General features: G+C 37.1%; 1 protein-coding gene across 2 annotated transcripts; it reads right to left on the bottom strand.

The window, feature by feature from the left end:
- Positions 1-1,165: 1,165 nt before the first annotated feature.
- Positions 1,166-13,833, bottom strand: LOC134755845 (acetylcholine receptor subunit beta-like 1). Of its 2 annotated transcripts, none has more exons than XM_063692473.1 (9): positions 13,693-13,833; positions 12,976-13,112; positions 12,309-12,463; positions 11,641-11,731; positions 11,083-11,430; positions 10,176-10,369; positions 6,126-6,284; positions 5,787-6,054; positions 1,166-3,791 (listed from the first exon to the last, which is right to left on the bottom strand). In XM_063692473.1, exons 1-9 carry the CDS (start codon positions 13,751-13,753, stop codon positions 3,627-3,629), a joined length of 1,578 nt encoding a protein of 525 aa, XP_063548543.1. In that variant the 5' UTR covers positions 13,754-13,833; the 3' UTR covers positions 1,166-3,626. The 2 variants fall into 2 exon arrangements, with proteins under 2 accessions (XP_063548543.1, XP_063548544.1); XM_063692474.1 differs by having other exon boundaries at positions 5,787-6,033.
- Positions 13,834-16,195: the final 2,362 nt, after the last annotated feature.

The raw sequence follows: 16,195 nt of genomic DNA, 5'->3' as shown, positions 1-16,195 counted from the left end.
TGATACTGAGTTTTAAACTGAAATAGATATCATACTCTAAAGAGAAAGTGACCAAATCCACCGGGTGGCCGAGGCGGGAATCGACCCCGCGTCTTCAGCTTACGCGGCTAACGTCCTACACACTATTCTACAAAGGATAATTCAAGATAAATTATATATAGTAGTGTGACTACAAAGCAAAATATTTCATACAAATAATTTGATTTTCCCCTCACTAGCTCGGAAAGCCGTCTTTTATCCTTTAAAACAAGCGGGGAAAAACGCATTTTATCCACTAGTGGGGAAAGTAATTTGACCTTGAATGGAGCGTGTTTAAGTAGCTTGACAGATAACAAAACGTAAAACGCTCATAATAATGGTTCGTTCGATATTAATTATCATTAAATAAATGGTTTGAGAATCTAATAAAAAATACCAGATTTAGCTTTATTTAACCCTTAAATGCATAATGATGTATATATGCATCGTATATTTGATGGTCCGTGGCTCAATATGCAGCTATCCAAAATCACATTTATTACTGTTATACAGCATGACACATCTATTTCAATTTATTAAAAAGTTATACAAAAAATCATGCATTTAAGGGTTAATGATTTTAATATTGAATATGAAAGTATTGCTGTCTGATATCTCTTAATTTTACCTTAAAATTCTATAATAAACGTTTGTTTTTTAATAATTATGTTAAATATAATTCTGAACGCACAAGTTAAGTCGATGCAATTTCAAAACGCATCATTGACATTTCATACGTTAGAAATGTCAACATTGTCAACAAAAATTTTACTTAAAAACTTCTCACGTAAAAGTACAGAATTTCCAGTTTTTTGTTATAATATCGTAAAAAAAAATAGTGATTCCAGTTGATGAAGATGATCTAACGCCTGTGGATGTTGCACTTTCCTCGCTATAGTAAGGGGAAAAGTTTTGTGTTACACACGGGTGCAAATGTATTTTACTTCTCGTGTGTTAAAACACTCGCTACGCTCAGGATTCTATTTTAGAAAATTCAACTATAGAATCCTTTCGCTTTCTTGTGTTTCAATTCCACACTCGCGGGTAAAATACAACTTTGCACCCTTGTATAACAAATAACTATTGTTCCCTAGTTGGATACTGAGTTTAATTTGGTAATGGGAAAGGAAGCAAAATAGTTTCAGTTTTCCGCACGTAAAAATTTATTAAAACAACATGGATATAAAAGTAATGAATGGACAAGATATTTTACAGTAAGTGCGTAAGTATAGTTAGTGCTATAGGCCGAGTTACAAATAACTTAATTATGCCATAGATTCCGGCTCAAAACCAGGATCTTACAAGCCCAAATCGAGATTTTGATTTAACGATGATACTAGCTCATTTCTTAGCTACAGTAAGAACGTATTCTAATTAAATATCTCTAATGATAAAAACAAAAACTTCTTCAGAAACATCTATTATAACGCTAAATATGAGATTGTCTTACTCTATAGGAGACCCCAGTCGATATACATTTTTGCCCAACTATGTTTATGTTTCAAGTTTACTTGCTTGAACATTATTTCTAATTATATTAAGAAATTATAACAGTAAATATATGGCTTTTCATCTCTGGGAAAGCTCTTAACTAAATAGGTAAGCAGCAATAGTACATTACTATAGGTATAAGGCCAGGAAACGATTGGGATACGCAGCCGGCAACCCCGTTTCTCGCCGAGATTTGTATAGTGATTTTCTCAAACTTGCAATGAAATAAAAATATGATGATAATGATGATTGTTTTTATGTCCTGGACATAGGTTATTCAGCGCGTGGGGTATTGAAGGGGAACAAATTTTTTATTATTTTTGCGCTACGACGCACGGTTTAGGATATACAGCCCTATAAAGATCTTTTTTTTTTTCACCATGAACTTATTTAGTAACGCAGAAATCTTTATCTCCTAAACCATGCGTCGTAGCGCAAAAATAATAAAATTTTCGTTCCCCTTAAAATAAAAAAAAAATAAAAAAAAGCGTAATGGCAGAATGTCATAACGAACCAAAAATATAGGTTTTATTTTGAATGCCAATACGTTAAATTACGTTGTGTCACAATTTGACGTTTAAAACAAAAGAAGGTTGCTAAGGCTGGATGAAATTCCTTTGCATATTATTTTCACTCATCGCACCGGATACGTAGTATTTCAGGACCTAATTTGGAAGTAATTTCATTGCAAGTTTGAGGAAAAATTGTTTTTGTTTTCAACTATATTTTTTTCTTAACCTAATAATCTCCAGAATTAACTTGTAAAATAAAGAGCATAGCATTTAACAAAATAAAATAGTAGGTACATTTTAATGATAAAGTTCTTAAGACTATGATTAAAATTACCACGCTATTACCTTGTCCCTAATTAATTACATGTCAAAATACAAACTTATGTCGAAACAGTATTGTGCTTTTACGCTAGGTAAACTTCGAACACAGCCATTTTAATTTCTATTAATTTATTGTAATACCCTATTATAATCTTAATTGAACTAATAGCTAAGTAAATATGAACTAAGTGCTTTAATGTTTACTTAAACTTCTGGCTCCTAATTCGTTTTGAAGCTCTAGATTGACATTGCTGGACTACCTATTAAGAATGCCCACTGCGGCAAACGGTCTGCTCGCAAATAGGCATAAAACCATGTGAGTTCAGTTATTACTTATACTCTTATTAGGTATACGCTATACGCAGCGTAGGTAACGTGTTGCTGATTATCCACCTTTTCATACAAGGATTATCAAACCCATGTAGCTACATGCCCATCATACGCCGCAGAAAGCTTTTGCGGCTTTATCTACTCTTCTGCACATTGCTTGCTGCGGCCTAGTAGGTATTCAAGCTTGTTATTTCCATGGATACCTAAGGCAGGACGAAATGAAAGCTTACTCGTAAGAGAATGCGCAGCGTTTGCCACTACAATTACATTAAGAAATATTATATGTAAAACATAGGTACCTACTGTCAAAGCAATACATACATACTCGAAAATAGGAGTTCAATATTTGTACTCATTGTTCTGCATACAATTTTCTTTGTCTAAGTGACTAAGCTTGCTAATTAATTAACCACATTTATTGACTGCTAATTAACTTGGCCAATTTAATGATAATCGGTAGGTATGTAGATTACGTATTGGAAGCATGTGTAAGTACAATTTTTTTTTCATCTCAGCAGCTCGAACAAGCCTACTGTCGTCACTCCCTGGAGTGACGAAAGTAGGCTTGTACTCGCTTCGTTCGTGATTCAATTATAGAATCTTTCGCTTTCTCGGTACTCAAAATAAACACTCGCAAGAAAAACCAACTTTCCTCTCTTGTTGCACAAATAACTATTTCATTACTGACAATTATATTAAAAAAGCTGGAGTGCCTAAAAATATAAGTATCTTTAATACTTCATTTGCATAAAAAATAAAACTGAGCATTGTTTGGACTTAATTTGCAAATCAACAATATCTGTTATAGGTACTGGTAGGTAACTGGTATCATTACTTACATTATTATTTGAAAGGAAGAAGTAAGTTGCTTTTGGAAGATTTTTAACTGGGTTGACTAATACTAAGCAACTCTAAAAAAAGTGTATAATTATAGCTGTTTCTCGCAGTTCGTATTTACTTCCCCCGGTATATTTCGATAATACGGTCTTGGTCAACGTATTCAAAGATGTGTGGTGCATCCATCAAGATGCCGACAGTTCCAGCAGTGGTCACGATGAAGAAGATGTACAGCTGCAATCTATCGATCACCATGGCGACGTACTTCCAATCCTCGCGCGTCTGCAGTCAATACATGATGTTACAAAAGATGTATATAAACCGGTTAGGTAGGTTAGTGTATATAGGTATAATGTAATACTACTACATAAGGTATCGATAAGCGAGCAAGGTTGCGGCATCGTACTTGGCATTAATTTGTAGAAGTCTAGCAACAGTGGACAAAAGCAAATACAATAAGAGAAGAAGACATGGGCGTAGCCACGGTGGGGCAAGGTGGGGCAGTTGCCCCACCCTGATCTCTGACCGCTTCTGGTCTCTGACCAGAAAATTAAATATTAATTTAGGTAATTTAAAAATTACTCCGCGAATCGAGCGCGCATGCACAGAGATCGTGTCTTTTATAGTTTTTTGTCTATTAGAGTTATTTGCGAATTCCGGACAAAGTTAAGGTCAGTCCAGACGGGAGCAATTTTTCGCCAATCTGATTAAATTGTCTGATGAAATCAGGTGGTGCGGACGCAAACGCCAATATGGCTCGCTGATTTCGACCACCGATTATGACCGATATTACTGAAAAAATTGTGGTGCATACACAAGAATACCAATTTATGACGCTAGTATTCTCGTTTAGGGGCATTTGTTCAATTTAGAACGCTCAAATATTTAAAAAATAAAAAATATTTAATCGATTAAAAAATGACCCCCAAATACTAGCGTCACAAATTGGTTTTCCTGCGTCCGCACCCCATTTTATCGGTAATATCGGTCATAATCGGCAAGCCAAATTGGCGTTTGCATCCGCACGGCCTGATTTGACCGGACAATTTAATCAGATTAGGGAAAAATTGTCTCTGTCTGGACAGGCCTGAAGTTAGATTATTTACAGGCTTTTTTTCTTCCTTCTTAGTACCTATTAATTATTAAATCTACCCTAGTCTTGTGCTATTCTCACAAATACAAGATAGTAAGGAATTTTTTTTTCTGTTACTACTGCACTCAACCCCTGGTTTACCAATAAAAATAAACCAGGGTTCGAAACAAAACAACCTACGTACACTAAAACTAATAATTGAAATACTCCGTAAAAGTATCGACTCCAAAAAAAAATCTTTCAATCGTAATATGATTTGCCTTATGGGAATATAGTTCAGATCCGGAAACCGCTTTCAACTTTTAGTATGTTATTTATTATTGGGTTTCCAAAACTGCCGGGAGACAGCGGCGCCGGCCATCTACTTCAGCGGAATGACTCCCGCCTCTTTGCGAATATTCCATATTGCTCCCAAACTGCATTGCACATACACCATGTGGGGTATTAAATGAAAGCCAATTAAATATTCTTTATTAAATTTCTACACTGTAGTAGTTTAAGAGCAATTTACAAAAGAAATGAAAATGACGTAAAAAAAAAATTCGATTATTTGGGTTTTACAACCAAACCAAAAGTCGGACGTAAAGGGATGTACTACAATATTAAAGATGATGTCTCAAGCCATACACAGATATCAAAAAATCAAAATCAGACCAAAAATGAAAAAAAAATTGTACCAAAATATAGGTATTTGCCAGAACAACTGCATTAAAGTATAAAAAAATCTAAATTGGTCATTTTCAAGTTTTGGAGACCCAATACCATGCCCAACAACATACTAAAAGTTGATGGCGGTTTCCGGATCTGAACTATCTCTTCGACCGTTTCCCATAAGGCATAGTACTATTTATCCGCTCCTCTTTCCCCTAACCCTCACTCTCCTGTAGATCGAAAATATTCGAGCTGTTTCAACCGTACCCTGTATGGTAACAGGGTACGGTTGAAACAGCCTCAACTACTTCTGCCCCACCCCTTAAAAAATGCTGGCTACGCCCATGGAAGAAGACGTTTATATGTTGGTAGTTTGATAATGTAAGGGTGTATTCCCATTTGTCCCCGCCCCACGTGACCGCCGCCATACATGAGGCGGGGACTGATGGGAATGATCATATGAATGGACCTATTCCGATCTGTACCCGGCGGGCACAAGCCGAGTGGGAATACACCATGTAACATGGGCTTACCTGAATGTAAAGATCTTCGTTTCTTAAATGCTCTGCGATGAATTCGACCGCTTCAGTTGCTTTGGCGGCTTCAGGAGACAGAAGAAGGGAGTCAGAGCTCTCTGACTCCCGTCTATCCCCGCCAAGGCCGAGCCCGCCGAGCGCGCCTAAACCGCCCAAAGCGCCCATTTCACCACCGCCTCCAGCCGCCCGATTAATCTTGCAGTTAGGATGATGCAAATCAGACAGCTCCATCGCCTCCATTTTGCTTTGGTTTGCACCGATATCACTGAAAAATTAAATATAGGTTCATTCGCGAAGAAGTTAATGTTTTGATTAGCCCTCAATATCGTGCATTACCTGATGTGCTTAGGCAGGTCGTGCGGGGCAGCGGCGTGCGGCGGTGCGCCCATGCCGGGCATCTCCATCATCCAACGTAGGCGGGTTTTGCGTGGACGCCGCATTAGCAGCGCGGCAGGTAGGTAGTGCAAGAATACACTTCGAATCCAAAGGGGCATGCTGAAAATAAAAGTTACAGTTAATAAGGCTTTCTATTTATATTTCTGTCCAGTCGACGGCGCCGAGTTCGCTGAGGTCTTTCTGCACTTCGTCTCTCCAGCGGTACCTAGGGCGTCCAGACGGTCTTTGGCTACTTGGTACTCCAGAGTACGCCCTCCAGACTGCGCGATCTTCCCCCATCCAGACTACGTGCCCGAGCCATCGGAGCTTGGCGGCTTTCGTTTCTCCAATGATGTACGTAAGGCTTTAGACAGAGTAGCATGGCGGTCTTTGGTGTCGGAGGCCAAGATCCACTTCGGGTCGTCGCGCCACAGCAGTAAGTAAGTAAGTATTTATAAATATAAGGTCAATTCCGGTACTAACATACATAAAACATGGGCCTTAATAACCACCACAAAAATGCATGTTTGGTTAATTTAAATAGGTACCATAAAACCGGGGTTTTAAAAGTGACCCAGGAGAACTTAACTATGACAAGAAAAGTTGTTTCACCCATCTCATTACAAAATTAAAACCTCAATGTCTGCAGCGGCGTTTTGCATCTTAATTTACTTCTAAACTCTGATTTATAATTAAATTCCAATAATCTAACCTCACTTTTTCTCTTTTCCGTCTGTTTTAAGAAACTAAACAAAGCTAAAAGGATAAATCTATATTTATTTTAAATGCTAGAGTATGCAAAAGGGAAATTTGAGTTTACTTCTTTACATATTTTCCATTATTACGAAAGAAAAAGGATCTGAGTGAGGTTAGTTTTTCGGAACTTAATTACCACGAACCAACCACCACGTTGACCACGAACGCTGTAAAGGGTTCGAAACGTCGGGATGTATTATAAATTCAATATACGCGATATAATCCGTTTTCATAGTTTTATTTATATTTAATTATCTAAAGAGGTTGAGATAATTTTAACTTTTTATCCAGGGGGGTCCAGTCAAAGTGATTAATCTTTAGATCTCGTTTAAAGTGGTGTCAAAAGAATGAAGACCAAATTAAGCTAGATATTATATGTGAGCATCACTCTAAGGGAGATTTTAAGAGTTTCTGGAAGTCCACTAACAGACTCAATCCCAAACCGGGCCTTCCGGTGAGCGTCGAGGGTGTCAGTGATAATAAAAGTATTGCCAACATGTTTAGAAGCTTTTTTCGAGTTGAATCACCATTGGCATCAACACAGTCGCCAGGGGTGGCAGACACTGGGTCTCATGACCGGAGGACAATTACCAAGTTTACGGCTAATGAAGTTAAGAAAGCCATTAAATGTATGACAAGGGGTAAGTCTCCCGGTCATGACGGCCTCAGTGTTGAGCACCTCCAGCATGCTGGACCGCATCTACCAAGAGTACTGGCCATGCTGTACACATTCTGTATAGGACACGCTTTCCTGCCAGACGACATGATGAGGACTGTGGTGGTGCCAATAGTGAAGAACAAAACCGGTGACATTAGCGACAAGAACAACTATAGGCCCATTTCGCTTGCGACCATAGTAGCCAAAGTGTTTGACAGTGTGCTTAATTCTCAGATTGACAAATATCTAAAGTTACACGACAACCAATTTGGCTTTAGATCGGGTTTGTCGACCGAAAGTGCAATTCTGAGTCTTAAGCATACTGTCAAATACTACACAGACCGACAGACAAATGTATACGCATGCTACCTTGATCTATCGAAGGCATTCGATATGGTTAATTATGACATCCTTTGGCAAAAACTGAATGACATTAACATGCCACCAGATTTAAATAAAGTTCTGAAGTACTGGTATCAAAACCAATCGAATGTCGTTAGATGGGCGGGAGCATTTTCGGATGCATACAGGTTGAAGTGCGGAGTAAGGCAGGGAGGATTGACTTCGCCTAAGCTCTTCAACCTGTATGTAAATGCACTGATAGAGGAACTCAGCAGCACCCGCATCGGGTGCCATATTGATGGAGTATGCGTAAACAATATCAGCTACGCCGACGATATGGTGCTGCTGAGTGCCTCTCCCTGTGGGCTCACTAAGCTGATAGGTGTCTGTGAGCGGTACGCTAGTAGTCACGGTTTAAAATATAATGTCAGAAAGAGCGAATGTATGGTCTTTAAGGTTAGAAACAAATGCCCATCCGATATCCCACCTATCAAATTAAGCGGCGAGGTACTCGCTGTAGTGTCACAATTTAAATATCTCGGGCATATCGTGACATCTGACCTTAAAGACGATACGGACATTGAACGAGAGCGAAGAGCATTGTCTATTAGAGCTAATATGATCGCCCGTAGGTTCGCTAAATGCTCTAATCAAGTCAAGGTCACTCTTTTCAGGGCTTACTGCACTTCCCTATATACTAGCGGCCTATGGGCGAACTACACAGTGGCACGGTACAATTCTCTTCGTGTACAGTTCAATAACGCTTTCAGGGTGCTGATGGGGCTACCGCGATACTGCAGTGCATCAGGGATGTTTGCCGAGGCGCGGGTGGACTGTTTCCACACGACTATGCGCAAGCGATGTACATCCCTGGTGCGCCGGATCCGCGCTAGTACCAACAGCATTCTGAAAATGATATCTGACCGTTTAGACTGTGCATATCTCAACCGCTGTTGTAGTATACACCTGAACCGGGATGTACAATACCTACACTGACACCTGAAAACTTGTAAGAAGTATGAAGTGACATTTTATCAAATTTTAAAATTTTAATTTTAATTTAATTCTAATTAATGATAATACCTATTATACATTTTTAAATTTTAATTTTTAAACATATTTTAGTGACATTGATATTAATTTTATTGAATTTTGTTTTTATTATATTTTGTTTGATTTAATTTCACTTCTTTTCAATTTTTTATTAATTAATTTATTATTAAGTTTATTGACATTCGTTATATAGTGTATAATACTAACCATATATTTAAGCTTTATGTGTACTAACAACAATGATCTCAGTTGGTCTATGAATAAAATAAAATAAAATAAAATAAAATTAAATTAATCTTGAAGTTTTAATTATATTGCCTGTGCACTGTCAATATATTTATGAGAATATTCTGTATGTACATAAAAACATTGCCAGTTTTAAGAAAAACTGTGACATACATAACATTAATACTAGAAGTAAGCATAAGCTTGCAGTACCCTTCACTCGGCTCCATAAAATTAAAAAATCATTCATGGGTAACTGTGTAAGATTTTATAATAAACTTCCAAATATCATCACTGAATTATCTGTTAATAAATTTAAAAAATATGTTAAACGTAAACTTATCTCTAAAGCCTATTATAGCACACAAGACTACATGAATGATGAAACACTGTGGGATTGTGATTGAAAATAATTAATTATTTATTATTGTGTTAATAATGATGAAATTGATAATTCAATGAATACCTATACTAGGTAATCCGTATTTTTTGACATTTAGATTTTTATCGTAGAAAGTTTCTAGACTAGTATTTTTTATACAATTTTGGTGTTTGACGATCCTTTTGTGAATTCTTATTATTAAGTTTGACATATCTATAATAATTCAATGTTTTTAAGAATAATAATAACTGCATCAATAAAATGCTCTGATATTTAGATTAAGGTAATATTTAAAACTTGACAATTTAAAAGTGCTTGTTGCTAGGCCTATTTGAATAAAGAATATATTGAGATTGAGATTGAGATTGCCCACTTGATGCGGGCATTATGCATACAGACCGGTATTATTCATAGTGACCGGACTTATCAAGTTGCCCGTAACATGTAGATGAAGTCAGAGCACTACTGGTTATTGTGGATATCTTTAGGAGAGGACTCTGTCCTGCAATGCAGATGAAGTTTTTCAGCTGATATGATGACGATGCCGGGTAAAGCGTAGCTTAAATGTGTAACTTATAGTATAAATGATACTTACCGATGAGTTCTAGGTCCTCTGAAGTTCCAGTTGATGATGATGACCGTGACGAGGATACTGACGGTGTTCATGATGAATGTGAACAGCAGGTACTTGGCAATGAGCGGCAGCACGAGTGAGGTCGGCGGAAGGATTTTCGATACCAAGAGCAGGAACACAACCAGTGACAGCAAGATGCTGATACCCAGTGTGACCTAAAATAATTAATATTTATTTAAAAAAATAATAAAAAAATCATCTTTAATTGATATGCAATTATTATATACTTATATGTATTGGTGCAAGAGAGTACACGGTAACGGTAGGCATCGGGGCATATATGTACCAATTGTCATGTCGCTTTGTGTGGTAGGGCACAGGACAGCGGATGTCATTCCAGATCTAGAGCAGAGCCCAACTGGGGAAGTACCTCCACCTTACAGAAAACCGCAGCCAAATAACACTAGACCCTACTCATAGTGTTGTGTTCCTGCCGGTGAGTAAGGTTGCCAGAGCTTAACGAGGGAGTGGAGTGTTAGGGTCGGCAACGCGCGTGTAATATCTCCGGTGTTGCAGGCGTCCATAGGCTACGGTAACTGCTTACCATCAGGCGGGCCGTATGCTTGATTGCCACCGACGTGGTATAAAAAAAAACCATTTATATAACATTTTAAAGCACCTTAAGAATTTTTTGATCGAACTTAACAAATTGGTCTTGTTTTTATATTGTATTGGAATTAAGTACACGAAGTGAATCTCGCTCGTAGGTGCTTATTTGTTGGCGTGAGCTAGATGCATTGCGAGATTTGCGAGTAATAGATACCTACGGGAGGATCTCATCTCAAATACACTAATAGTTTGTCATAATTCCTACCTAGGTCTTTAGAAGTTTAAATAAAAGAAAAGTAGGTACTTATGATTACGTTACCTTTTCTCCAGCTTCAGCTGGAAGATAGAATACCAACACACAAAGGAACGAGATAAGCACGGTCGGCAGAATCAAGTTGACAGTATAGAATAAGGTCTTCCTTCTTATAATAATGTAAAATGTAATGTCCGTCTCAGTAGGATGGTTTCCTTCATAGATGTTCAAATACGCGGGCACTTCTATGATATCCCATGTTCCAGATTTCCAGTAATCAGACAGATCCACGAAATTCTTATTGTTATATAATGCGAGAGATACTTGGTCGCCGTTGAAAGTCCAAGATCCGAATTTCATGATGCACGTTTGTTGATCGAATGGGAAGTATGTTACATCGATAGTGCATGAACTCTGTAAAATTAAAACATAAAATGTACTTAGGTCACTTCTCTTCCTATAATTACTTCACCGAGTAAAGTTCTGGTCAGAAACGGCGCCATGGCTAGTCTCTGTACCACTAGGTACTTAGGTACTGTCTACCAATATTTATGTCTATGGTAGAGGTACTTGCCCTTAGGTTACCTCCTCCACCAGATCTTACAAATATTTTGTAATGGTTACCTGGTATATGGCAGGGGGTACCCAAAGTACTTCGCCGTTAGGGTAGATGAGAACGTTAGATTTATATCGCACTTCGTAGTTGCCGTCAGCGCTGTAACAATGTGTTTATTTATCGACAATGTCATAACAGCATCATTCAAGAACATCATCATTGTTTTTTTGTTAATTCGTGACATGGCTGGTCGATGTCACTGGTAAACTGAATAATATTAATGTTAGAAATGAATTAAATAACTCATATAGAATTTTAAAATAAACATTAGCAACTTCAGTGATAATTTCGTCTTTTGTATAGATTGATGAATTGCGCTCCTGCACTACACCTGTCCTCGTATAATAGGTAGTTAGGTAGGTAGTGTGCGATCAAAAAAAAAAATGCGTTAGAGCGGGTATTGCCATACTTTGTGCATATTATGTACCTAACTACTACTTATGATTTATAAGATATATCTGCGTATAGAGAAAAACTTTAACCTTTTCGACGCCGTGTCAAACACAAAAGCCGTCTCTCGGACGCCACGTCACCGAAGTGTCAAAACTGAAATTGAACTATGCACATGCACGTAGGTCTATGTTGCTCTGTGGTCTTTGACCGATTAATCCGTCTTTGGCGTTGGACCTGCGGTGCCGATATATCCGTCATTGGCGTCAAAAAGGTTAATACTAACTTGTTGAATAGCACTATATCCGGTTTCCAAACTTTGTCAGGGGGTAGTCGCAGTACGCCGATGCCTCCGTAGTCAGCTTCGTCCCACATCAGCTGATAATCCATCCATACTAAACGTAGCCACACATTCGATTTCATAATTTGATTCTTCTCGTTCTGAAATGTCAATTATGCTAATATAATAAACAGAAAAAATCTTATTGGATGTTTTAACAATAATTGTTGTTCAATCACGTCAAATTAGCTGAAAGCAGGCTGAAAGGACTTAGTTGTTTGAGTTAAAATAAGACTTCTGATACTTACTGTTTATTCCGGAAATTACCTATAAGGTTGAAATTAGTACGCCACGGAAGGGTACAGAGACTAGAATTAGCTAACTATAAGAATAACGGCGTTTAGAAAATGATGAGTACCTAATATATATACTTAAGATCAATTTATAAATATAATAACCGTGAGATGCTACAAAATAATTTGGATGAAGAAAAGCTCGCGCAACACATTATTTTTAAACAATTGCTTGATTTCGTTAATAGCTATAGTTTATAACACGCCATTATTTTCGATGTTAATGCGTAGAGCGTCATTGACTGCCAAAGTATTTATTAAACCCGAAAGGACTTTCTAGCATCTCACGGACATTAAGTAAAATGGTCAATGTGACGTACAACGTTGATAAGCTGGACGAAGGCTAGTCCAAACCGCACGTCGACCTTCTGTGTCATGTTTTGCACCGGCCGTATGAGCTTGTTGTATCCTCTGAATAGATCGCGCACTAGGCGCTCTTCGTCCTCTGAACACCATCCTGTTAAAACATCCACAATGTATTAGTATTTAAACGTTTTATTGCGGTTATAATAGCGGAATTCTTAGATTCGCACGTTATCTGTGACTCGCTTGGTTCCGATTCTGTGATGCTGCAGCGCTCGCAGATCAATAAGACACGACCGCGAGATAAATGTGCATATAACTACGTGAAAACTTATGAACAGGTATTAGAAAATATATATTTTTAAGACACTTAGTGTATTAGGTAATAAATATAATTAAATATATATTTCGAAATAAAATCGCTACCTACCTAAGATTACAGTTGTTGTTATCTACACTGTTTAGTTGTTACTGCTCGCTTCGTGGTACATTTGCTTTTGTTAATTATTATTGAGATTTACACATAACTTGCATAGTTAAAACTGAGTCATCACACAGTTAATTGATTTTAATACATAAAAATGAAAATATGAAAAATAAAAATATTGTTTAGTTAATCGTTTTTTTTTGTAAGCAAGCAATTTCTTTTCATAAATACCGCTGTTACTTTTTGATCAAGCATAGGTATCTTTCAATGTTGTTTTGGTTTTGTTTTTTTGGATATCGTAACTGACCTGAGTAGAGCACTGCGAGCAGCGCCGCCAGCAGCAGGCAAGCGCGCGTCCCGCCCGACATGGCGGCCCTCTGCCGCGAGTACCGCCGCGCGCCGGCTCCCGGCCCACTCCCTATCTATTCACAAACCATTCCCTGCACGACGGGAGCTCTTTTCCCTTTGTACCCTCTAAATTCAACAACTTAGCGCTAACCAGAGCTAGATTTATACTGGTTCGCTTGGGGCGATGTTTATGGACAGATTTCTGACATGGTTTTGAATAACACAGCTCTGCCTTTTAAACGAAAAACGTTATAACGTTGCTCAAGTCAAGAAATACATACTGCATTTGCCTTATTACATTTTGACAGTAACAGAGGTTTTCTCGCTCTCGGGGAATGCACTCTCTACTTCCTGGCGTTTTTGTCTTAAAGTCCATGTTTTTAGATTTACCCTCATCAAAAGTAAAAGGGCAATGATCGTTTAAAGGGATAAACTTTTCTATTTACTTACAGCGTCTTTTAGATAAGACATACATAATTAAATAAATGAGTAGGTACGCGACACAATAATAAGGTACACTTTTTGTATCAAGAACGTATTGTAGTTTCCATAGTGTACTAGATGGTGCTAATCACCAATTGTTCTTTAACCACATCAGCTGGTAAAAGCTCTCTTGATTGTTCAAAAACTGATGAGAAAGTTGCATTTTATCCACATGTGTGGCAAAGTTATCAAATGCAAATGTTGTTGTTTCCTTATGTTGGCTGGTAGAATTAACTTTGAAATGATGATATTGTCTTCGGTTACCGCGATAGTTACTCATGAAATAAAACTATGAAAACGGATTATATCGCGTATATTGAATTTATAATACATCCCGACGTTTCGAACTCTTTACAGCGTTCGTGGTCAACGGGTGACCAATACGCGCAATAAACGCGATATAATCCGTTTTCATAGTTTTATTTCATTTGAAATGATGATTATGAATGATAAATATTTAATAACCTTCGATCATTCGATTTGGTTTTTTACAGTCAGTATTTTCCTTACAGTGGCAAAGCCAAATTTGTTTAACTGTCGTGCCTTGAAACCCTCTTAACGCTCAAGATTCCACTTTTCGAATCACTCGCTACGCTCGTGGTTTAATTTTGGAATTTACTGGCGAGATCCTGTAATTGTCTTTTTGTATCATATGTTTAAAACCCTAGCAATATTAACAGCTGTTGGATCTCCAAATAATAATAAATGAAATTCACGCCAATTAAAATGTAAAATTAGTGTAATTTTAGTAGGATGACATTGATGACTCACGACAGTTTAAATTCGAAAATTTGTTTCATAAGGTGTCAAGATTAGACGTGAGTAGATTAGATTTCTTTTTCATACCCTTAAGTGAAAAGAGGAAGGCCGTTTCTTCACTTTCTCCATACAAACGTAGTTTACATTTTCCTCTCTGGATATTGACTATATGTAAAATATTTTTATATAATTTGATGTATTTTAACCATAGCTATGCCTCTACGTTTGACTTTTTTCGATTTTTTGATTATTGTAAAAATTAGGAGCGAAAAACAGATTTCATACAAATATTTAAATGGTCCTAACTCTTATAATAATTAAATAATCAAACGTAGTGGCATAGCAGTGGTTGATATACAACAAATTATGTCAAAGTGTTTACAATAATGTAAATATCCAGAAAGGAAAATGAGGACTACTTTTGTATGAAAAGGTTTTTTCCTCCTCTTTCGTCTTAACATTTGAATTGAATACTTAGCAGAGTTACGAGTACTTAAGCATTTAACGAATTGCTAAATGCCGCGGTTTACTTTGATAACTAGGCGAAGATAGAGCGAGCACCGAGCAGTACCTATTTAAGAGAGGTTCCAGTGACCTGCAGTAACCCTGCACTACTAAAGCCGCCCGCCCGCCCAACCACCACTTAGCGCAAAAATGCACAATACAGACATCCTTACGATTTTTGCGATTCATGGGTAGGTACCTAAGATTTCTGCAACACCTGTCTAATGTTACTTTCGGTTTAATGTGTTATATCGTAAAAGTTAGCAGTAAATTCATAAAATTATCGATTTTCCATGGGTCAGGATCTATTCCGAAAATAAATTAGGAGGTTATTAAGAAAATACATCATTCCATATATGAGATTAAAATTTCGTGAATTTATCGAAATGATTACTTATGTTGAAATACCATATTATGTTATACTGTCTCCGTACCTACATGTACGAGTACATATATAATATTAATATTAATAAAAACAAATTAAAGTATTTTCTGAAAATAATTTAATTTATTCTAATACTTCTAACAGCATATATAATATGTCTATCATAGAATAGCGACAACGGGAAGATTTTGTGCTCTAAACTAAATACTAAGTATTTGTATTTTCTGTACTTAAGTCAACAATGTCCGCAATAGTGGTAAATTTAACCCAATGTCAGGGATATAAATATCCTTTCTTAGGTTCCATTATCCTTTCTTAAACCTAACTTTCG

This window comes from Cydia strobilella, chromosome 3 (genome assembly GCF_947568885.1).
Source record: "Cydia strobilella chromosome 3, ilCydStro3.1, whole genome shotgun sequence".
In the NCBI taxonomy this organism is placed as follows: Eukaryota; Metazoa; Arthropoda; class Insecta; order Lepidoptera; family Tortricidae; genus Cydia; species Cydia strobilella.
The sequence above is the reverse complement of the archived record's forward strand: the minus strand, read 5'-3'. Positions and strand labels throughout refer to the sequence as shown.

Excerpts from the sequence above, each read along its gene's own strand:
- LOC134755845 (XM_063692473.1), bottom strand. The coding sequence starts at position 13,753 with ATGTCGGGCGGGACGCGCGCTTGCCTGCTGCTGGCGGCGCTGCTCGCA. Across the intron at positions 11,732-12,308 it reads GATATAGTGCTATTCAACAA|CGCTGACGGCAACTACGAAG; the intron begins GTTAGTATTAAC and ends ACATTGTTACAG. Across the intron at positions 6,285-10,175 it reads AGAGGACCTAGAACTCATCG|CATGCCCCTTTGGATTCGAA; the intron begins GTAAGTATCATT and ends TTTTATTTTCAG.